General features: G+C 41.6%; 1 protein-coding gene across 1 annotated transcript in view; it reads left to right on the forward strand.

Annotated features, from left to right (window-relative positions):
* TMCC2 (transmembrane and coiled-coil domain family 2) overlaps positions 1–24,289 on the forward strand; it is a 118,328-nt gene that overhangs the window by 5,546 nt on the left and 88,493 nt on the right. The window contains exon 2 of the mRNA XM_088479619.1: positions 4,227–4,814. Within this exon, the coding sequence (XP_088335745.1) occupies positions 4,227–4,814 (588 nt within the window). The remainder of the gene's footprint in view (positions 1–4,226; positions 4,815–24,289) is intronic.

A 24,289-nucleotide genomic window follows, 5' to 3' on the forward strand; every position in this document is an offset into this window, starting at 1 on the left:
ACAGGCCATTTGGGCTGGTAGTGTTGTTGACACTATAGCCTTATATGCAGATGATATGTTCTGTTCCTGGCTGAATTGCATGGCTCGGTGGAGAGACTTATGCGGGCAGTTGAGTAATTTGGTGTGCTCTCTGGACTCTTTATCAACTTTGGACCTTCTCCTTTAGGTACTAAACCTTGCAGATTTAGTTGTCCGTAATGTTATGCATATTACTGCTTATTTGAAACAAAAGATACATGTTTGGAAAAACCATCCATTCACCGTATTAACTTTTAAAAATGGACATCTAGCCCAAATATTTCTATATTTTTCACCAATCTCCTATTTTTATCCTTAGGAAAATTTTTATCTGTCATTGAGTCTATACTTTCCTTCTTTATACAGTATGGGGGGACAATAGACCTAGGATTGCATTGTGTACTTTGTGCAGATCTAAATCCTCTGGGGGCCTCAGCCTTCCTAATTTGAGACTTTACTACATGGCTTCTCAACTAGTGCATGTGGTTCAATGGTTGGGTGATTGTTCTGATTCGCCCTTTGCGGGGTTTCCTGATGAGCAGACAGGGTCTCCTTTATCTCCTTTTACATGTCCTGCTCTCTAAACGACTGGCTCCATTGTTGTGTCAGGTCTCCTTGGTTTTGCTCAAGATTTATTTGGAGGGGAGGGTCTGGATCCCGATGTTTCCCTCTGGGTCAGTGACTATTTTTAGTGGCTGGGCATATTTGGTTCAGAGAACTTTTGGCTTTCTTATGGTGCCTTTAAATTTGACCACCTGGTCGTTGGAGTTTGGTCTTCCCAGTTCTGCCTTTTATAGATATCTCCAACTCCGTCATGCTGTGCATACCCAGTTTGGCAATGTCCCTCTCCTGGTCTCCCCTTCCCCTTTTAAGACTTCTTAAGCTGCCCCTTAGAAAGGTGATTTCCTATCTTTATTGTGACCTTAATTGCTGTTACTTATCGGATGCTCTTGTTTCCCTTAAGTTTAAATGGGAGATTGATTTAGTTCCTCTCTAGGATGATCACTGGACTCAGATCTTGGTATCTCTTCGGAATACCTCCCCGTGTGCCCGGTTTAAATTATTATTATTTTTTTTATACCTCATAGATTTAACTTTACTCCTGTTACTCTTTCCAGGATAAGAACTCTTGCTTCAATTAATTGACCTAAATTCCCAGGCTCTAGGGTGGGACTTTTTGCATTTTCTTTTGGCTTGCCCTGGGGTTCAAGATTTTTGATTCAAGGTCTGGTCTGATGTTAGATCTACTGCCCCAACATTGCTTCATGCTGACTCCAGGCTCTGTCTATTTGGACTAGATAGTGAAGATTTTTTTAAAGTCACTATTTATAGATTTGTCATGGTCCTGCCCACACCTGCTACGGTTGTTATAGCCCGATCCTTGTGTGCCAAGGAATATTCAGATATTTATAAATGGCGGGCACTTGTTAATGACACCATCGATCATGAGCGTTATGTATATACCTGTAGGAATACTTTACAGAAGTTTCATAAACTCTGGGATAGATGGTCTCAGAGCTTGATTCAGATTTGGAAATAGAGGGCCTGATTCAGCAATCAATGCAAAGGAGAGAACGTACGCACCCGTCCACTGCGAGAATATGCTAAGCAATGCATACAAACGGAGATAGCAACACAAGATGCAGACGCCCAGCCCTATTTTAAGCCGCCCATTTCACTTTACTCAAAGCCTGATGAGTACGCAAGATAGCGTAAACATCATTAACATCGACAACCATCGACCACATTTGCATAATAGTGGTTGACCAGACCTCGCGCAGTATCTTGGCAACTTCCTGTGTGCACGGAGTCTCATTACTGCGTCCGTCTGGGGGTCATACTGGGGACACATTGCACGGCTGATCTGGAGAGTTCTACCCGATCTGCCACTGATTGCACCCAGTTTTACTTTATTCCCAAGTCTAAATCGGGCCCTAAATTGCTTTTTATGCATTGATTTGCTGGATTAGATATTTTCATTTATGAGAATGTGTACAGATGTATCTAAAAAAGTAGCCACTGAGTGCACATTTGTGTTTAATAAAGTAAATTAGGTTAGTACGATTAAAGGTGCGTATCCACTTGCCGATTGAACGATAACTATATCGTTATCGTTCAATCGCTCATTAATCGTGCACAAATCGTGCCTGAAAATGTCGGAAACTACCAGCGATGAGCGCTCCCGCTGGTCGTTTCCGTCATCAGTCATCGCCTGAACATGTCAGTCAATCTGCCGATAACGACAGATTGGGCATGTTCGGGGATAAGGGAGGGTGCCTGCACTGAATGACGTATCGCTCAGTGTAGGCAATACAGGGGATGAGGAACGACTGTGCGATTACAATGTATTACAATGATTACCATTAGCAAGTGGATACGCACCTTAAATTGTAATTGGGAAACCTTTTAAAAAGTGTTAAGAACCAGAAAAATAACCAAAGCAAGCAAAATATTTCTATTACCATAGACTTATTTGCTTTATACATCACAACATTACCAAGACAGCTTATCATGGTAACCACAAGTCACTGAAAACTGAAATAATGAAACTGGTTTAATTGAATTATTTTTAAATTATTTATCACTTTCCCTTTGTTTAAGAATTTATCTTACATGGGGTTTTAAAGTACAGGTGATTTTTTTTTTGTATCTCATTTCAGTTTAATGATGCAGAAACAGGGAGCACTAGTCAGTGCAGCCATATAAAACAGTAAATAATTGACCACAGCTTCTAGCGGCTCCTCTTCACTTTGCCACCAAAATATAGAAAACATTTCAGAACCTAAAAGATTACAGTCATATATTTATCTTTCTTTATGAACTTGCCTTAATGTTAACCAGACATCCTCAAATAAAGCATCCTGCTGTAATTCAGAAGCCAAATAAGGATCTTAATGTGTGCTAAAAAGTTATTTTATGATGAATTTCTCTGTCCAGGAGTAGGAGCTGTCTTTTAAACTAGCAGAGAAGATGCTGAGTCTGCCTTGCTCCAATAGAAAGCACTCAGTTTAGGGAGGGGCAAGCCACAACTAAGAATGAGACGGGTAGACAGGAGCATTTCTGTAACAAATGATTCAGTGTTCGATATTGCTTACTATTTATTAAGATTATGTTTATTCATGTTGACCTTTAAAAGTGATAGGGGGTATTTTGTTGATCTGCTACTTTGTTTCTTTTCTTGACCAAAGCCATCATTACTATTTATTAATTATTCATATGCTCTTGTCTGTATTTTCTCTGTCACACAATCCAATGTTCCCTTGTAATGCACACATCATATTAAATCTCTTCTGTTGCTATCACATTCTGGTTTGTTCCCTCACACTCTCGTTCACACGTACTTTCTCGGCCTCAAGTGCTATATTTCTCTTGATTTCTTTTAATTTTTCGATGCAGTCTTTTTAGAACAGTCACTAATGCTCTATTTCCCTTGCTGTCACGCCTTGCGTCTCTTTTTTTTTCTTTTCAGTCTCCTGTCAGTATCGCAGGTTAGCCCTGAGCTTAGACACCAGTCTGGGAACCTGATATCTGATGTGAGAGGCTGTAAATATTTAATGGATGTAATGTGACATTCTCGTGCTGACTCCGGCCGGCTGTAAACTCTCAGAATGCTCAGACCATAGGATTTCAGGTCTGACAGGCTCCAGTGCTTATGGAGATTAAAGGGTTAGGACACAGGTGGGGTATTTGAATCGATGACAGCAGGTCTGCCTTTTTTAGAAAGAGCATGACAATCAGTAGTTGGACCCGGTATATGCATTGTATATACCAGAGCACAATTGTAGGGCAACATTTAACTTTTGTTGCCCACTATATGCGTATGCTGTGTATATATGTGCTGATATACTGTATAATGATAGGTAGAGTGTGTGTGCTGTTTATGTTGTAGATAGTTGTCATTTGAAATCAGAGAGTATATGAGGGACCTATGCTTCTAATGTCACAAAGGTCTTTATGGTGTTAATCTTTTAGTAATGTGTGAGATGGGCAGGTTTACATCCCATCTGAAGTGTTTATATAGCTCACATGTATTGTGTTGCTACAGGCAAAATAGTTCACATAATTTATTAGTTGTGGACCTGTTATATTTATGTGTCCTGCAAAAAATGCATTATATTAATATATCCATGTTAGTTTCTGTTGTGTCTGCTGACACTGACGAAACAGATACCGCCACTGCCTATCTTACATACACTCTTTATCTACAGAAAATCCAGCAGCTCTCTGAAGGATCCATGTTTGGACACGGACTAAAGCACCTCTTCCACAGCCGTCGACGTTCGCGAGAACGGGACCATCAGACAACTTCAGAGCTCCCGGTTGCCTGGTCAGCCTCTGGCCCTCAAACTCCACAAGCAACCACAGCTGCCCCCTTATCCTCCTCAGACCACGACTCTGCAGATGAAAAAGAGAGATCTCCAGAAATGCACCGAGTGTCTTACGCCGTCTCATTGCATGATCTACCAGCACGCCCAACTGCCTTCAACCGTGTACTGCAGCAGATACGCTCTCGTCCCTCTGTCAAAAGAGGCTCTGGGCAGCATGGGGGCGGCCGCCGCAGCAAAAGTGGCCCTGGAGACACTGCTCATCATCACCATCATCAACAACTCCGTGGAGGAAGTCCTCACCTTCCCCGCCGTCCTCCGCCAATGGATGGTGGACTGGCTGCAGTGTTACACCATCATCAAGGCCGACCAAGATCTTCCTCCACCACTGATGCTGCACTATTAGCTGGAGGTGATGCTGCAGTAGCTGGTGGCTTTGCACATGAGGACCAGGATAGAGCAATAGAGAAGGTATGAAAAGTATAATGCAATGTGAAATATATGTTGTATGCTGTGTAAAATATTAGAGTAGCAAAAGTAAGCAGAGAGCTTTAATGGAGGTGTATATCTGGATATGAAATCCATGATACAAGTTAAAGTCATGAAAAAAAGGAGGTTATAAGGTGAAAACATTTAAGATTAATAGAGGCAAGAAGAGATCACTGTAATGTTATGGATGTGTGAAGTGGGAGATTGAATAGATGGTGAGCTTGATTCGGTGGTTTCAGACTCTGCTTTAGCCACATAAGGTATGAGATTACATATGGAGGAAGGAAGGAGAGGTTTTTTTCACTACTACCAGACTAATTGACAATGAATTATTCAGTTGTTTGTGCTATTCAAGCTGCAACTGCAATGGTAGATGTTCACAATTTTGCTTGTGTTCTATTTTTTGTCAGGGTGGGCAACTGTATTCAACTTTGTAAAGACTTTCTTTTTAGTAATGATGGTGTTAAAGCAGTATTGTGTTTCTTATACATGTATTTGACCAGAAAGAGTTATTCAAAAACATCAACAGGGCGTAATGGAGTACATAGAGGTGACAGTAGATGTTTGGTCAGTTCTGTTTAGTTACAGCAAGGCAGATACTCATGTATTTTACTGTGTTGCATCTCTTCCATATTTCTTAATTGCGTGCATGTTTGCACTATTAGTGACCAGTCATTACAGTAACAAAGAAAAAATTCACCCAGATCAGAACACTTAGCTCAGTTATACAGTCTGCCCCCCACAGGAAGATGTGGATACTGCTAACTGCCCTCCCTTTAAATCAGATAAACTAGGTGAAAGGCTTTAGTCAAGAAGCAGTCACTTTCTTACTCAGTATTTCACATTATATTTCTATTACTTTGTTTTCGGCAAATAATGTGTTATATTACCAAAAATATAATGAGAACAAATTGAGGCATGTACAAAACAATATTACCTATTGATGACCTTCTGAGGCACGTATTCAGCTGTCATTCTTGCCACCATAGCACCACCCTATAGGGCAGAAAATAACGGAAACCTACTGAAGTCTACGATGACACCTCTGGACCTCTTTTTATATAAAAAAAAACATTAAGTAACCTTTCTAAAATACTGTGCATGTATGGGAGAATTATATAATAACATTTTGGGTCTGATTAAAAGTTGCACACAAGTCTGCTGTGTGGATGGATCGCACGATTTTATCGACTTTGCATGTGTCAGAGCCAGCATGCCTAATTTTGAACATCTACAGTGCCTTGCAAAAGTATTTACCCCCTTGGCTTTTTACCTTTTTTGTTACATTACAACCTGTAATTTTTTATTTTTTTTAATCTGAATTTTATGTGATGGATCTGCACAAAATAATCTAATTTGGTGAAGTGAAATGAGAAAAATATATATAAAAAAGAATCTTTATAAATAAAATTCTGAAAATTGGCATGTGCATGTGTAATCACCCTATTTGCTATGAAGCCCCTCAAAAGTTCTGGTGCAACCAATTACATTCAGAAGTCACATAATTAGTGAAATGAAGTCCACCTGTGTGAAATCTAAGTGTCACATGATCTGTCAGTATAAACACACCTTTTCTGAAAGGCCCCAGAGGCTGCAACACCACTAAGCAAGAGGCATCACACCATGAAAACCAAGGAGCTCTCCAAACAATTCAGGGACAAAGTTGTTGAGAAGTACAATTCTGGGTTGGGTTATAAAAAAAATATCCAAATCTTTGATGATCACCCAGAGCACCATCAAATCCATCATCATCAAATGGAAAGAACATGGTACCACAACAAACCTGCCAAGAAAGGGCTGCCCACCAAAACTCACAGACCAGGCAAGGAGGGCATTAATCAGAGAGGCAGCAAAGAGACCAAAGGTAACCCTGAAGGAGATGCAGAGTTCCACAGCAGAGACTGGTGTACCTGTGCATGTGACCACAATAAGCCGTACACTCCACAGAGCTGGACTTTATGGAAGAGTGGCCAGAAAAAAGCCATTACTTAGGTATAAAAATAAGAAGACACAATTTGAGTTTGCCAAAAGCCATGTGGGCGACTCCCCGAATGTATGGAGGAAGGTGCTCTGGTCAGATGAGACTAAAATTTAACTTTTCGGCCACCAAGGAAAACGCTATGTCTGGCGCAAACCCAACACATCCCATAACCCCAAGAACACCATCCCCACAGTGAAACATGGTGGTGGCAGCTTCATGCTATGGGGATGTTTTTCAGCAGCAGGGACTGGGAAACTGATTTGAGTCGAGGGAAAGATGGATGGTGCTAACTATAGGGATATTCTTGAGCAAAACCTGTTTTAGTCTGCTTGTGATTTGAGACTGGGACGAAGGTTCACCTTCCAGCAGGACAATGACCCAAAGCATACTGCTAAAGCAACACTCAAGTGGTTTAAGGGGAAACATTTAAATGTGTTGGAATGGCCTAGTCAAAGCCCAGATCTCAATCCAATTGAGAATCTGTGGTCAGACTTGAAGATTGCTGTTCACAAGCGGAAACCATCCAACATGAATGAGCTGGAGCAGTTTTGCCTTGAGGAATGGGAAAAAATCCCAGGGGCAAGATGTGGCAAGCTCATAGAGACTTATCCAAAGCTACTTGCAGCTGTAATTGCAGCAAAAAGTGGCTCAACAAAGTACTGACTTTAGGGGGGTGAATAGTTATGCACGCTGAAGTTTTCTGTTGTGTTGTCCTAAATGTTGTTTGATTCACAAAATAAAAAAAACACAACCTTACAGTTGTAGGCATGTTCTGTGAATGAAACGATGACACCTTCAAACAATCCATTTTAATTCCAGGTTGTGAGGCAACAAAACATGAAAAATGCAAAGGGGGGTGAATACTTTTACAAGGCACTGTATGTAACTGGTCAACAACAGGGTATTTGTAAGTAGGACATACTTGCCTACTTTTGAAAAATAATTTCAAGGAGATTGTGAAAGCAACACCTATGAGCGCGGTGGTAAAGTGGACGTGTACTGCTACATCTGAGAGGTGTGTCATAAAATTGACTTTCATCCAAAATTCCAAATGTAAATGAGCCCCAAAGCAATTAGTAAGATCTATATGTTTCAGGGATTGCTCATGTATTGTATTTTACAAGTGATTACATATAAGTGTCCACTAAAAAAACCTTATAGGAAAATGCATGTAGCCATAGGGATCATTGTGCCTTATAACAAATGCAGGAAAATGGCACTGATGATCCTATCGCTGTATATATCTCTGATTTATTTTTTTCTAAGTATATACTTAATGGGGTAAGGTGCAGACTCTTCAGGGAGATTGCTACTATTTTAGGAAGTCTCCTTGACAATCAGGGAGAGTTGGCAAGTATGATGTAGGATAAGTGTGCCATGGATGTGGTGACTGATTTCCATTCTATACAGAGCAGCACGGTGGCATAGCGGTTATCATTACTGCCTCATAAACTGAGGTTATGAGTTCAATTCCCAATCAAGGTAATATTTGTGTGGATTTTTTTATGTTCTCCCTGTGTTTGTGCAGTTTTCATTCGGGTGCTCTGGATTTCTCCCACAATCCAAAAATAAACTGGTTGGTTAATTGACTTCTGACAAAAAAAAAATGTGTGTGTGTGTCCATGTGTTAGGGAACACAGATTGTAAGATCAAATACCCTCTATAAAGTGCTGCATAATATGTGTGTGCCCTATATAAATAATCTATATAATAAGCGAGAAAGTGTATGTGTCTGTCCTTTATGCATGGCTAGAGTTTTGTATTTAACTCCACCAAATTTGGCATGGTGGTGTAATTTGACCAGGATTATGTTTTTGCCTAGGTTTGAACTTCATCAGGGTCACACACTGTCACACAATCCCATAAAACCAGGACACTCTTAAATTACACAGGTTTTGGGGCTGGCTTCATACACACACTGTCACACTCTGGAAGGCTCATGAGCAGCTCAGCACTAAATACATTCCACTTGATACATTCAGACTGTGGTAGACAGCACAATCAATGCACAATCTTTGATCCTAGCAAAGTTTAACATATGGAGATTACAAACAGTAGGGGAGATTGATCGCAGCCGCACAGTGCCACTGCAGACCCCTTCTGTCCATGAACCGGACTCCAGTCCCGGCATTTCCTTCCTGATGACAGCCCTGCTAGACATGGTCTTCAATGCGCCTGACCCGTACTGCACATGTGCAGTACAGGTTTGCGATCCTGAACACAGAGCGGCAGCAGACGGTCAGTGATTGACAGTCTGCTGCCTTTTCTGGACTGGGAGTGGGCGGCGATGGCCTCCTTTTCCTAAAACAGAAGCGTGTCACCATCACTGGGAGGCCAGGATCTCCATTGGCTGACAGATTTCCTGGCCTCTTTTACTCATCTGTGGCGGCCAGCTTGCGTAACCCCATAGTCACTCAACTGCCCGAAGGGATTGCAGATGATCCAATGCTGTATCCCAGCTAGTGGTTAATAAGTATATAATAAATATTGAGAAGAGAGCTTTGCAGAGATCCGGCTAATTTCAGACAAATCTCCTGCACCAATGGTGGGATTGGTGCCATGCACGCAGCTATACTTGATTATAGGTGGAGAACTGCATTTTTTAAAGCGCATGTAATGCAGGCCAGACTCTGAAAACCTATTTCAGTTCATTTTTTTAGGTTGTTCTAACTGCATAAAGGTAATTTAATGTCCATAAATATAAAGAGATTTTTCTTAATATGCCACCAAAAAACCCGTGAAATCAAATAATACTAAATTCTCTCTGGCAATCTAAGGAATAAACAGTAATTTCTGGTGAAATGAATGCAGGACAGAAACGCATTGTAACACATTCTAATGATGCTGATCACTGAAGGGATGTACCAGTGCTTAATTTGCAGATAATAGAGAAGTGGAGCTCCAATAAAAAAGAAGTAGGGCTGAAAACCTTATGACATACCCCGGAAGGTCAGTATATATTATGGGGCCGAAGTGTTGATTCTACAATTTTTGGGACAGGGTGCTGATCACTGAGGGCAAATTTTAATTTTGAAGGGCAATATTTTGGACGTGACACTTCTCTAAAGCTAATATATACAATTATAATACATTAATATAATCCATGTTATATTATATATACTGTAGTATAATGCCCTCAGTTCATATTATGCCACATGGTAGTTTCCTTAATTAATATAATGCCATACAGTAGTGCCCCCAGTTCACTTTATTCACATATTTAGCAACCCTGAGTACAATACATGATATGACATAGGTCGTGATTCAGAGTTATACGCTGTTAGCATAGCTGCTGCCTCTTTTTCTGGAAACGCTGCCTGGCGCCACCCCATCCCCAAACGACTGCAATCTGTCAGTCAGGCTGCGGCTTAGGGGGCACTGCATGCTATGATGCAGTACCCATTCTGCAAGAACAGTCCCCCCGTCATCGAAGTTGTACACAAACCATCGGGTATGCGTACAACTCTACATCAGGACCATAGCTGCTGTGTGAGAGTAGCTTAAATCTGTCCCCAGGTAGAGTGCATGTTTTCTATAGCTCCTTTTAGCAGAACAGGTTGTTTTATCTGTAAACTACATACAATACCTGCTATGTTAAGGCAGTCTTCATGTACTTTTAGGAACCAGTACTATACGTGGCTGACCACCTGCAAGATGTCTACCTCCTCATTGTAGTCCTAATATGGTGCCTCTGTTGGTGGGGTCCAGGTGGCTCATCTCTCCTTTGCATACCCTGTGGGCGGTGGAGAAGCAGGGGTGGTTGTGGGTTTGTGTGGCTCCTGCCTCCCAGCTTGTGTGTGGAGGCGGGCTGCCCTCAGCAGCATTGAGCGGGAGTACTGGTATCCTTCCTTCTGTTGTTAATTGGTGTGTGCTTTCTGGGTACTGGGTTGTGGCACCTAGCCCATTTCCCTGCCCATCTCCTGATGCTCTTCAGTGGCTCCCAGTGTGTCTGTGTGTGGATTGCTCCGGAGAGGTGTAGGGTGCAATTCAGCACTCCAAAATTGAAGGCGCATTTTAACAATTACAAAATATTCAGGGTACAGAGGCCTGCTAAATCAGCCTAGTGGGAGTAAGTTCTGGCTGCAACCATACCTGCTGTAAAGGTCAATCTCTTATTTTCACAGTTAGCAACCAGGAAACATTTGAAGAGATGTTGAGTGCTCAATGCCATCACTCTAGACCAAGGATATTTAACATGCGGCGCTCCAGTTGCTGTGGAACTACACATCCCAGCATGCCATGTCACAGTTTTTAGCATGCCCTAATATCAAAACGGTGGCCGCATGTTGTATGCCCCTGCCGACCATCAGATACTGCCCTTTATGGCACTGAATTGTTTCCCCTATGTAAACTGTCCCTTGCTGGTCACTGGCCACAAAGGGAGGACATGGTCACAAAGGGTTACACGGTAATGGCAGTTTTTTTATGACTAATTCCAGAAACAGGAAGAATATTTAAATCATCTCAGAAATAAATGAAATAAATATCTGAAGACTTATCCAGAATCTGAAAGCTACTATAAAAATTGTATCGTATAGTAACATTAGATAAATACCAGCACCTTTCTTCTGAGTTCTGCTACCTTTTTTCATAGAAGGAAAGCACTGGCCCTGATTCCTTAGTTAATTGCCCTGGCTTTGGCAATTAACTAAGCTTGAAAGTGTTAGAGTATATAGGGGTCTATTTACTAAGCCTTGGATAGATATAAAGTGAACAGAAGTCCCAACCAATCAGCTCCGAACTGCCAAGTCACAGGCTGTGATTGAAAAATGACAGTTAAGAGCTGGTTGGCTGCCACTTTGGGGTCTATTCACTAAGCTTTGGAGAGAGATAAATCACCAACCAATCCTTCCTAACTGTCAATTTACAGACTGTGTTTGATATATGACAGTTAGGAGTTGATTGGTTGGTACTTTATCTCTCTACACTTTATCCCTCTCCAAGGCTTAGTGAATCCCTTTATCTCCGTTCACTTTACCTCAATCCAAGGCTTAGTAAATAGTCCCCAAAATCCACTAGTTCCTTCTTCATCTGACCAAACAGATCCCTGCTTTTATATTGAAGCACTGTAAAATGTGCTGTTTTCAATGTTTTGCAGCCTGTTTATGCCTTTGTTTCATTACATAGACAGTGGGCTCCCCCAACTGGTAAGAAACAATATTTACAGTAATGATCCTTTATGTTCATTTAGAGAGGATGGCTTTCCTCTGTGCTAATCCATCCTTGGTGACCTGCCAGTCAGTTCCCGTGATTCTTCAGGAGGGATTAAAGGTTCCCAAACTGGGTGACAGTCTGTAAGGAGGAGACAGGCTTGTGGTGTGACTACATGGGGAGGTGACAGGGATATAATCAATGTCCTCATTGTGCAGTAGTGTGCAGAAGCAGATGAGGGCTGTTCTTTCAGCACCGAAATGGTTGTTGGTACAGAAGGAAGTAGGAGATGGTGCACATTCTGGTAAGTCTTACTAAAGTTTGCAAACTCTAAATAGAATAAATAGAAGTACATATTTACATTTACGTTGAAGCATCTGCCTACATCATAAAACACTAGGGTGGATTTTCTTAGGAATGGAGCCAGCACAGTAATATAAGATAATACAATTTAACAGTGATATAAGACTCCTTCAACAGAAGTTACAGATATTATAATTAAGAGTTACTAATGATAGTCCACTGAATATTCATTTACCATAGCCATACACTGTTTTCATTGGATTACATAAAAATACTGATTCAATTATTAAAAATGGAGCCTTGCATAAGCAGGACAGGAATTCAGCAGGAATGTCCATAGGCAGGTAGCACATTAGAGTCATTTGTTTTGTGCATGAAAAAAGGATAGTTACAAAAGTTGTAGTATTAACCTAAATCAATGGTTCTCAAACTCTGTCCTCAGGACCCCACGCAGGTCACGTTTTTCCGGGTCACCCAGCAGATGCACAGGTGTATTCATTACTGGCTGACACATTTTAAAAGATTCACAGGTGGAGCTAATTATTTCACTTGTGATTTCGTGAGGAGACCTGGAAAACATTCTCTGTTATGGGGCCGCGATGCGGCAACCCGGCGATCTCGCGATGCGGCAACCCGGCATCGCAGAAATCCAACATGTTGGATTTTCGCGATTTGACGATCGCGATCAAAAAATGATCGCGATCGTCAAATCGCCGACATTTAAAATGGAAAATGTCTGCGATCCGGCGACGGATCGCAGAACATCGATGGTGGGAGGTCAGCGTTTCCACCCGGAAACGCCGGCACTTCCCATCGCATCGCCGGATCGCAAAATCCGGGGTCTGATGAATGGCCACCTTTAGGGATCCTGAAGACCGAATTTGAGATCCTGTGACCTAAATGTTTGGTGTTTCTTTGGTGACTAGCCCATTCCATAAAGATGAGGGTTGTGCAAATTCTTTGACCTATTACTTGGCATTAGCCCCCACTAGTAAACTTTATAAATGAAAATTCAAACTTATCTAATATTTTCACCACAATGTATCTGTGATTGTCAGTGGAAAGTTGTCGGTGATAGTGATGCAGAATGTTAAGAATAATACAGTAATTAAATATTTTGTGGTTATGACAGTGCTTCCATTTGTGCTTCCATTTGTCCTTGTTTCCACAGGGCAGATTCCTTTTTCCACAGGGCAGAAATATTGCAATTGGATCTTCCCCACTGTTCAGATTTCTGATGCACGCAAACTAAAGGCCCCCATATATCAGCAATTGATTGCAGCAATCGTGCAATTTGCAATCGATTGTGTATACAAATCTTTCCCTTTTTCAATCGATTGTGGCAATTCTGCAATCTGCAATCGATTGAAAAAGGGAAAGATTTTTATACACAATCAATTGCAAATTGCACGATTGCTGCAATCAATTGCTGATGTATGGGGGCCTTTATACCCCTTTTCTACTAGCAGCAATTACCCTGGTTATTGCAGGTGAGCAGGCAGCAAGCCGGGTTATTGCTCAGTGTTAAAGGGCAGGGTTGAAATAAGCCGGGTCGAGTGACCTGGCATTTCAACCCTGGTTCACGAGAAGGGTTGAGCGTGTGTTCAACCCTGCTCGTGAAGCAGTGTGAACGGGTAACCCGGGTTGAAGCGATGAGATCATCCCCAGTCGACGGCTCCTTGCGTAATGCCAAGGGCGTTATCGTCTGGGCATTAGGGATGGGCATGTGAACATAATCCCGGGTGTGACCTGGCATTCTAATGGAAAAGATGTATAACAGAGCTAGTGGGTAGGGTGGTAAACCTGTTTTACTCAGTGAAAAGAGAGAAATTTTGGCCTGGGCAAACCTCTGTTCAAATGTCTTTCCCAGTTTTTGCTTATATGAGCCTTTGTTCACTGTAAGTAATATCATGTTATATACAACATGGGCCATTTTTGCAATAGACACCAATAGTTTGAAAAATACATGAACTTGTGAGTTTAATAAAGAATATACTAGTATTATGGACCGTGTCACTATCTGTGGTGCCCCCTATATCAACCTGGTCTTGCCTACTTAAAGACTGCTACTTTAAAACATTGGGCAGTCTCGCACAGGACTCGCTGTTATCTTAAATCTGCAGCCTATTACATTTACCCTCATATATTGATGAGTAGCAATATCTGCGTATCTGCCTCATCAGTCTATAAATGTTGGGGACCCCTACGGTCCGTCCCTACAGACCTGAGGTGCCCCCAGTGCAGAGACACTCTGCAGACTCCACTCAGCAAAGGGAGACTTGTGTCTGTCCTGATAACCTGCTAGGTGGGTCTTGCAGAGCAAGCTGAAAGTGGGATTGGGGTAACATGTGCGGGGACGTGGGATTGGTGTCCACTGTCAGGGATGGAGGTAATTGGAAGTGATCGGATGTAGGACCATGGAGCTGTAAAGGGAGATGGCAGGGGGCTGTATTATGTGAGGCAAGTGAAAGCTGTATGAGTAGGTGGGGGCTGTGTCCTAGAAGGCAGCAAATGAGATCTGTGAAGGGAGGGGAATTTTTGTGTACTGACAGGCAGCCAGTGAGAGCTATGAGGGGATGTGGCAGTGGGCTTGGCCTAGACATACATTAGGTCCATTATATTATAGATAGTAAGAACTTTGCGCAAAATAGAATAGTCAAAACATATAGGGACTGATGTTGAGTGAGAACTGCGCCAGTTTGTTTAGTGTAAATTGCATTAAATCGCTCTGTGCAGGCCCAGAAGCAATTTTACATTTTGGCGCTTTGGCCTTGGAGAGGCGGGACAGTGGAGGGAAAAGGCATTGTAAACTAGGCTGAGAACATGTGAATGAAATTAAATAAGAATTGACTCTCAGAGCTGCAGGTGATTGAGTTATGCAAATATATGATGATGGTTGCCAGTAGTAGAGAACTGATCGGGAATGAACCATTGTTGTTCATGCATATATTATGTTTTTTTGTGTATGTATGCAAATGTTTTTTTTTCTTACGTACACAAGTTGGAGAGTTTTATCGCTCTATCTTGATCAACTACACCTCCTCACAACAGCCTCATTTCCAAGCATTCTACCTCCCGCCCTCTTCTCTCTGTTGCTTTACAGAAAATATTTAGCAATTCATTCCCTGCTCCAGCGGAGCTTACAATCTATATTCTCTACTACATCTGCAGGAGCTAGTTGACCCACCAGTATATTTTTGAATTGTGAGAGGTAACAGGTGCACCCAGAGGAAACCCACGTAAGCACAGGGAGCATATACAGACTACACACAGTTAGAGCCGTGGTGGGAATCAAACCAAAGACCTCAGTGCTGTGAGGCAGTAATGGTAACCATTGCACCAACCAGTCTTGCAGTCTTCAAACGTGCCCCTAAAGTTTTCAATTTACCCTGCCATCCCTTCTAAATCTCCATTCTCATCCCTCCCCAGCTCTTCCCTCTTGTCCCTATTTTGTCCACACATATCCCCTCTAGATTCTAAGCTCTTATTCAAGGAAACTCACCCCTTTGTCTTCTCTACAGAATTATATCATTGCACACGGTAACTATGTATTTTTGTATGTTTGTACTGTTTGTTGTTGTTTGTTCTGTTACCTTTGTACGGCTCCTTTTAAATAAATGTGAGCTATTAGAAATATATAATTTTTTTTTTTTAAACATTAAATTTTTATTATTATTTCAAAATTATAAGGGTAGGATCTGGGATACAGAAATAAAAAAAAGGGAAGGGATCAGGGAAACAGAAATAAAGAAATAGGTACAATATTTGCATAAAAACTAACAAATATAGCCTGGTAATATTAATACAGTCCGGAACAGGCAACTGTTTTCATCAATTAATATGTAATTACATTATTTTCATCTAGTAATGACAAATTGCAAACAGCTAAATTGACGAGATATAGACTACTAGCTATATTAAAGTCTTCCAAATGATCAAAGCCATAGAAGGGACAAGGCAACTCTCCCCATAGCCTCCATTGATCTACTTAAATTCGGTTATTTATCCAAAATTTTATATTTTGGGTCTCAGGGTTTGGGTTTTGAAGACCAGTATTCAGACCAGTTCAGCCACTGAATTAGTGGATTGGATGTTGTTGGGGAATAACTTACTCCAGCTGTTTCAAACTCAAAATGAATTTGGACCTTTTTTTCTATATCTTCCAAAGTGTGGATTATAGGAGATCTCCAGCATTGGGCTAACATTATTTTAGTGACTATAAGGATGTGTCCCATTAAAGAACGGTCGTTGGAGGTCATATCTTCTTTGTATATATGAAAGATAGCTATAACCGGGTGTGGAGGGATAGTGATCTTTACAATTTTTGATATTAAAATAAACACCCCTTTCCATAGCGAAGTGATAAAGGGCAAGTCCAAAATATGTGGAGTAAAGAGCCGACATGGCCACAGTTCCGCCAACATAAATTGGAGTGGGATGGTGAGATAATATGCATTAGTTTAGGCGTGAAATATTGTCGGTGAAGCAACCGATAATATTGTTCCATATGCGACATACATTTTGAAACTTTATAACTAGTTTTATATATTAGACGACAGTCCTCTTCAGAGAAGACACAAGAGAGATCTGTTTCCCATTTCAAAATTGTTACAGGTTTGTTGAATTCTGTGGGAGTCGTTAATTGAGAGTACCACCATGTAATGGCTCCTTTGTTATTAACTTTATTTAGTTGATTGACTAAAGGTTTAGGGAGATCTTTGATGATGTATGGGGGTGGAGTTATACTTTGTAGCCAATGTCTGATTTGTAAATATTTATAAAACTCTCTAAAAGGGGTGTGGAATTGTGCATTAATTTGGGTAAATGGCTGAAGAGTGCCGAATGTTGTTATTTCTTTAAGGGAAAAAATACCCTGGGATTTCCAGGTCTCAAAACTTAAATTTGGTATTAAAGCGGCCAGTCCCTCCAGTGAGAAACCCGTGGAGGGAAGACTAACTTCTGGTGACGCATTAACCATTTCTAACCAGGCTTTCCTGGTTGTGGATATCGTCGTACATTTTTCGATCCACGGGATCCTAACATGAGATGGTATCCAGAGACAGTCTGTGAGTGGGAATGGAGAAGCCATATCCCATTCCAACTGGACCCATGGCATCAATTTCCCTTTTGAGAACCAAGGATTCACTTGTGCTAATAGGGATGCTATTTGGTACCAGTGTAGATCCGGGAATCCCAGGCCTCCCTCCGTCTTAGGTAAGGACAATGTTTTCCTTGCTTGCCTAGGTTTCTTATCCTTCCAAATATAGAAAGTAAAGAGTTTTTGGATCTTAATGAGTACATATTGAGGGATTAATATGGGCAATGTTCGAAAAAAATACAATAACTTTGGTAATACAACCATTTTTAAGGCAGAAAGTCTGCCCATCCATAATATATCGGACATCATCCAATCCTCAAATAATAACGACAGTTGTCGTATCAATGGTAGGTAATTAGCTGCTATTAGACTATTGGTAGTGGCCGTTAAGTGAATTCCTAAATATTTAATAGAATGATCCTGCCAAGCATATGTGTAATTCGCTTTAAGGGATGCCAATAAGTGTTGTGGGAAGTTAATAGGGAGAGCCTCCGTTTTGGAACAGTTTAACTTATAGTAAGAGACCCCAGAGAATTCTCCCAACAAACTATGTAGAGCTGCTAAGAAGTTAATCGGATCTGGTAGTGTCAGCAGGATGTCGTCAGCAAACAGGTTTGTTTTGTACATTTTGCCAAAGAGGATGGGGCCTGCAATGTTATGGTCCTGTCTGATGGCTTCTGCTAATGGTTCGATCGCCAGAGCAAACACCAGTGGGGATAGGGGACACCCTTGTCTCGTACCATTTGTAATCAGAAATGGGGTGGATAGTATGCCATTGACAAAGACTCTGGCCGAAGGGGAGGAATATAATGCAAGTATTGACGTAAGAAAATTGCCCTTTATTCCAAATTTAACCAATACTGCTTTTAAATATTTCCAATTCAGTCTATCAAACGCTTTTTCTGCGTCTAATGATAGAAGTAGGAGAGGTTGGTCAAGACTGGAGAATGATTCAATAATATTGATCACCTTCCTCGTATTATCAGGTCCCTGCCTCCCTGTCACAAATCCTACCTGATCTTGATGTATTAAAATCGGTAGCAATGAATTAAGTCTGTTTGCTAAGAGTTTGGCGAATATTTTAATATCCGTATTGAGAAGTGCGATTGGCCTGTAATTAGCCATGGATGTCAAATTCTTATCTGGTTTGGGAAATGCTACTATTCTCACGTCTAGCATTTCTCTCGGGAAAGAGCCCCCTGACGAAAGACGAAAGAGCACCCTGACGAAAGAGCCCCCTAACATCATTAAACATGTGTGCTAAGATGGGAGACAAAGTATCTTGAAAGCATTTGAAGAATTTATTTATATAAACGTCTGGTTCCGGAGCCTTATCTAAGGGAAGGGATTTAATAACTGATAAAATTTCTTCCTCGGACCAGGGATCAGCTAGTCATAGCATCAGCATCCAGGGATGGAAGATCCACTGTACTAAGAAAATCATCTATCTGGGTTAGTGAGGGTTGGGGCGTCATAGGGTCATTTTTCAAATTGTAAAGGGAGGAATAATACTGCGCATAGGATTCTGCTATAGCATAGGGATCTGTAATTTTGGTACCTTTGATATTGGAAATCATTCTTATACTTTCTTTTGCTCTTTTCCCCCTTAACTTTCGTGCTAGCAATCGGCCCGCCCTGTCTCCCTGAGTATAGAACTTTTGGCGTAGCTTAAACATTGTCGGATGGACTTTTTTAAGAGCCAAAGAGTTCCATTCTGTTCTGACATTATGTAGTTCCCTATAAATTGCGTCGTCATTCGGATTAAGTTTATGTTTAGCATCTAAATCTGCCAGTCGACACTCGATATTTACTTGTTGGAGAATAGACGCCTTATGTAAGCGAGCCACTGCCTGAATAGCTGAACCCCTAAGAACAGCTTTTAGCGAACACCAGAAGGTAAATGGGGAGGTATCTTCTGGTTTGTTGGTTTCCAGAAACATGGATAGGGCATTGGATATTAATTGTTTAGATTCCGTATGGATCAAAACATTCTCCCAGACGCTAGGGGCCCGGGGGAGGCCTCAATCTATTGATATCCAATCTATGGACAATGCCGCATGATCTGACCAAGCAACTGGTAGGATTGATGATTGTTTAATATACGGTAAGGACCATTTATCTGCCAAGGCCAGATCAATGTGGGAATAGGATTTGTGCACCTGAGAATAATAGGTGTAGTCCCTCTCACCTGGATGCCCTGCCCTCCATACATCGTACAACTCATATTCACTAAGGATTCGTCTGAAGCTCTGAGAATGATTTTGAGAGGGTTGAGGACTAATTTTTGATTTGGATGAGGATTTATCCCATAGCGGATCAGGAGCTATATTGAAATCTCCCAATAATAGTAAAATCCCTTTTTTATATGTTTGAAGAGCCGTGCAAAATTTCCTAATAAAGGATATTTGTTTCGTGTTTGGAGCATAAATTGATGCAAGTGTCACTGGAACATTATCTAATTTACCTACAAGTATAAGATATCGGCCCTCCTTATCATTTATTTGTTTATCTGAAATAAAATTACTTGTATTAGAAAATAGAATTGCCATTCCAGCTTTTTTGCAAGGACCATTGGAGGTATAGCAAATGGGAAATTTCAAATTAGAAAATTGAGGGGGGGCGGATTGTTGGAAATGGGTCTCTTGAATAGCGATGATATGAGCCTTACATTTACCAAAATATCGCAGTGCGAGTCTTCTTTTATTGGGAGAGTTGAGTCCCTTAACGTTAACAGACAATATCTTAACCATTTGGAAATATGATAACATTGCTTAGCATTAATTGTTCTGAACCTAAGTGTACCAAAGATAAGAACGGATTGCTGGATATGGAAAGTACCTGAAAACTAGTTAAATTGGTGAAATATGAAAAAAAATAGGAAAACAGAGTAATAAGAAAAAATAAATAGTTCCGTAAAGAAACTATCAGGGACCACCTTCTTAGGTGGTACATTGGGGTGAGTGGCCAATAGGACATTTAACCCCTGTCGCCCGGGGTCAGAATATGTTGCATTAAACTTGAGTATTCTATATAAAAAAAAATAGAAAACATATATAACGACCTATATCTATCGTTTAAAGAGAGAACACAGAAAAAGATCTCAAATGTATATAGAAAAAAAACATTAGGTACACACTCAGTGCTCCAAACTGTGAAATAAGTGGTACATGAGTATGACGCTCAATTTTGCGGCTTAAACAGAAAAGGCAGCTCTATTCTATAATTTACTACCTCTATGCTAGTCGCCCTAATTATAAAGTATCACAGAAAGGAGCATCATACAACAAATAGTCAGTTAAATATAGCAACACTAGGTGGGCACATTGCTGTGAGAAAGGATACAGACATTCTGAAAGCAGTTAAGACCATTCCTGGTTTATATGCATGTTGCTTGGTAACTTCTATGAGATGTCTTCTAGATTCCAAGACACTAGAAGCTGGATACCGGCCGCTGGATCCGATATGACTGTGGTAGAGCCATTCCTATTGATTATCAATTTAGTGGGGAAGCCCCATCTATAATTGATGGATGCCTTTTGTAGGGCTCTGGTGACTGGCAGAAATGATCTTATTGATGCTAGCGTTGCGGCAGAGAGGTCACCAAAGATTTGGATTTTTCCCATAATGGAAGCGTCTGCTGACCTTGCTGCATGAAGGATTGCCTCTTTAGTGTGGAAAAAGTGCACTCGCATCAGAACATCCCTAGGAGCATCAGTAGGAGCATTACAGGCTTTAGACAGTCTATGCACATGGTCCAGTAGAAAGTCCGATATCTGTGTAGTTGGTAGAAGTTTCGTAAATAAATCCGTCACATATGCTGTCAACTCTGAATTTGGAATTGTCTCCGGAATCCCACGAAGCTTGGGATTATTTCGCCTAGACCTATCTTCCAGGTCTGCGGTCTTGATCCTCAGGGATGCGACCTCTGACTGTAACTCTTCATGAAGATTGATCAGTTCATTATGTGATTTTACTACTTCTTCTAACTTGTTCTCCAAATGGTCTGTGCGGGACCCCAACTCGTCCACCGAGCGTTGACAAGATTGCAAAGCTGATTTAAATTCGGAAGTAATATCGTCCTTACAGGAAGCCAAGAGCATCCTCATGGAGCCCATTGTGAGTGGGGCATCATCTGCAACTTCCAGTTGTTTGGAGGTAGCTCGTGGGGGGTCGTCAGACGGGACGCCTAAAGCAGACGGGTGTTTACTGCTTTTATTAGTCGATGGGCCTGCATCGATTTGTGAGGAAGGAGACGCTTTGAAGAAAGATACTGGTGGAACAGTCGAAGGCTTTGGGCGTGTAGGTGCCATCATAAAAGAGCTGGAGGCCCGCTGTTATGTATTAGATATCAGATACGGGAGCTTGTACTGTTACTCAATATATAGACAGGCGACGGAGGGTCAAGTTGGAATTAGTAGAGATGAGCCAACATTTCGTAACAATGATATTTATTACTTGGAAGGTAGCCTATCAGCTTCATAGACGTAGTTCTGGCAGTAATGGATTAGCTTTTGACAGTGTGCCAAGTTTCCTGAGTCATTGGGAGCCCCTAATTCACAAAATGCAGGCTAGGCCGGAGGCTGATGATGATGTCTAGGAAAGTGTCGTTAGAGTTTTCGACACAAGGAGCGGCTATGTAATATAGAGTGTCTCCGTCTGGTAATTCCAGTCAGCCAGGTGAGTTGTTGGGGTGGTTCGAGCCTCTATAACTCAGGGTCTGCCCCTGTATGGCTTTTGGGTCCCCTGTCAGCACTAAGAGATAAGGTAGCTGCAGTAAGTGTTATTTTGGCAATATGGCGGCCCCCCCGCGATTCGCGGGTCTGTTTGCGGTTACCTCCGGGGGTCCCCTGGTGATGTAACTTATCTCACCTTGGGTCCAGTCTGACGGTGAGGGTCCCGAAGATGCTGAGGGGTCGCAGGTCCGACTTGCTGCGTCACAGCAACAGGTAAGATGGCGGCCTCCCGCGATTTCGTGGGTCCATTCGCGGGAGTTTCTGGGGGTCCCCTGGGAGTAAAGCTGGTCCCTCCTTGAGTCTGGGCAGTCAGCGCAGGTCAGGAGGATGCAGAGGAGTCGCAGCTCCGTCCAGCGGCCGCCGCTACAGCCCTGCTCCGCGGAGCTCCAAAATTGAGGCCGGGGCCTCTGGAAGTGGACTAGGCCTCAGTTGCTTCGGGGCCGCAAAACGTCCCAAAAGTCCGGGCGGACGTTCAGCGGGGCTACCGATGACCACCCTCGGCTGAAAGGACCAGTTTAAGCTGTGGGGTCCGGCCGAATTTAACTATTTTAAAGTTGGCCTGGGGAGCTGTGAGGAAACATGTCTACTCTCATCAGCTAGCAGGCCACGCCCCCAGAAATATTTTTAAGTTCTACTGAAACCTAATAATGCCAACAAAATGAATTTTTAAAAGCATGAATGTAAGTCTACTAGTACAGATGTGTCCTCGTACATCTAGCCTCAATACACCATACAGCGCAACTTGCCTGGCGACTCTGCTAGCGTCGGGTGTCTTCTTTTGCCGAAAATGTGGTTAAGTCTCAATGTGATCGTAATGCGATGTGGCTAGGACTCACCAGCAGACTGTGCTGAGTAATTTGGAACTTGGAATGAAAAAGCTGTAGACGCTACATTGTAGCACTTTGTATACAGATTCAGGGACTCAGTCACACACAGATATACAAGTGTTGCATATCACATTAATCAGCACAGCTGCTGTGTCCTAGCCACATCATATTGCGACTAAAGCTGGCCACACATCTAAAGGTTATCTGTCCAACCAGCCAACTAGTTGATTGGTTGGAATGAAAATCTGGTAAGGAATACCATCAGCAATTTGCTCCCAAACGCTGGAAAATGGACCAAAACTGTTGCTTGAACAAATGGTTTAGATCAAACATTTAACAAACTTGTCTAAACGACCATTTTCATCTGTTTTCTAGCATTTAGGAGCCAATTGCTGATCATCATTTACTCCAATACGTTACCAGATTTTCATTCCAACCAATCAACAAGTTGGCTGGTTGGATGTAAGTTGGTCTAGTGTGTGGCCAGCTTTAGGCTCATTTTTGGAAAGAAAAAGATGAAACAAATATACGTCAGGCGCTAGCAGAGTCTCACGGGGCCTGGTGCCCCGAAAGGGGCATATTAATCAATTGTATGTGCAGAAAAATATACCTGAAATAATGGAAGGGATTTTTCATAACTAAATATGTCCACTGTGCTGTCATTTATCCGTCTCCAGCAGGCTGTTATGTCAGTGAGCTGTGCTTCTCTAACTAAACAGGCAAAACAGACAGTAACCGAACAAATGCACTGTGGATCGGTGGATTCATACATAAGATTAAAGCCAGTGATGTCACAGTAGCTCATTTTACTGCACTTTTGTGCACCCTTGTTGACCTGCATCAGATTCATATGTACTCAGCAGGTATGGGGAAGAGTGTTAGCTTGTTGTAATGGAGTATGGAGGTAATTTCTAAAGCTGCATACACACACAACGATTTAGTAAATGAACGATTTAGTAAACGATTTTCGTTCATTTTTTCAAGGGGAAAATGAACGAAAATCGTTTACTAAAATCGTTAATTTACTAAATGTAATTAATGATTTTTTTGAACAACAAACGATTTTTGCATATTCCCTTACTGAAAATCGTTGAGTTGGTCAGTCTGACTGAACTACAAACTACAAACGTGAATGCGCATGAACTATGATCGTTCATCGTTTTAACTCAGAAAGTGAACGATTTTTTCAACGATTGAAAGATAAACGATATCGTTATCGATAATCGTTCAAAAATGGTTGTGTGTGTGTATGCACCTTTAGTTTTTAAGATCTGGATTGGAATGTCAGGTTAATATAAAGTAGAACCATGTATTTTATCTTCATCGTTCATATCTGAGAATTTCAATGTTGGAGTTCAGTAGTC

Source organism: Taudactylus pleione, unplaced genomic scaffold (genome assembly GCF_031769625.1).
Source record: "Taudactylus pleione unplaced genomic scaffold, aTauple2 ptg000242l, whole genome shotgun sequence".
Classification (NCBI taxonomy): domain Eukaryota; kingdom Metazoa; phylum Chordata; class Amphibia; order Anura; family Myobatrachidae; genus Taudactylus; species Taudactylus pleione.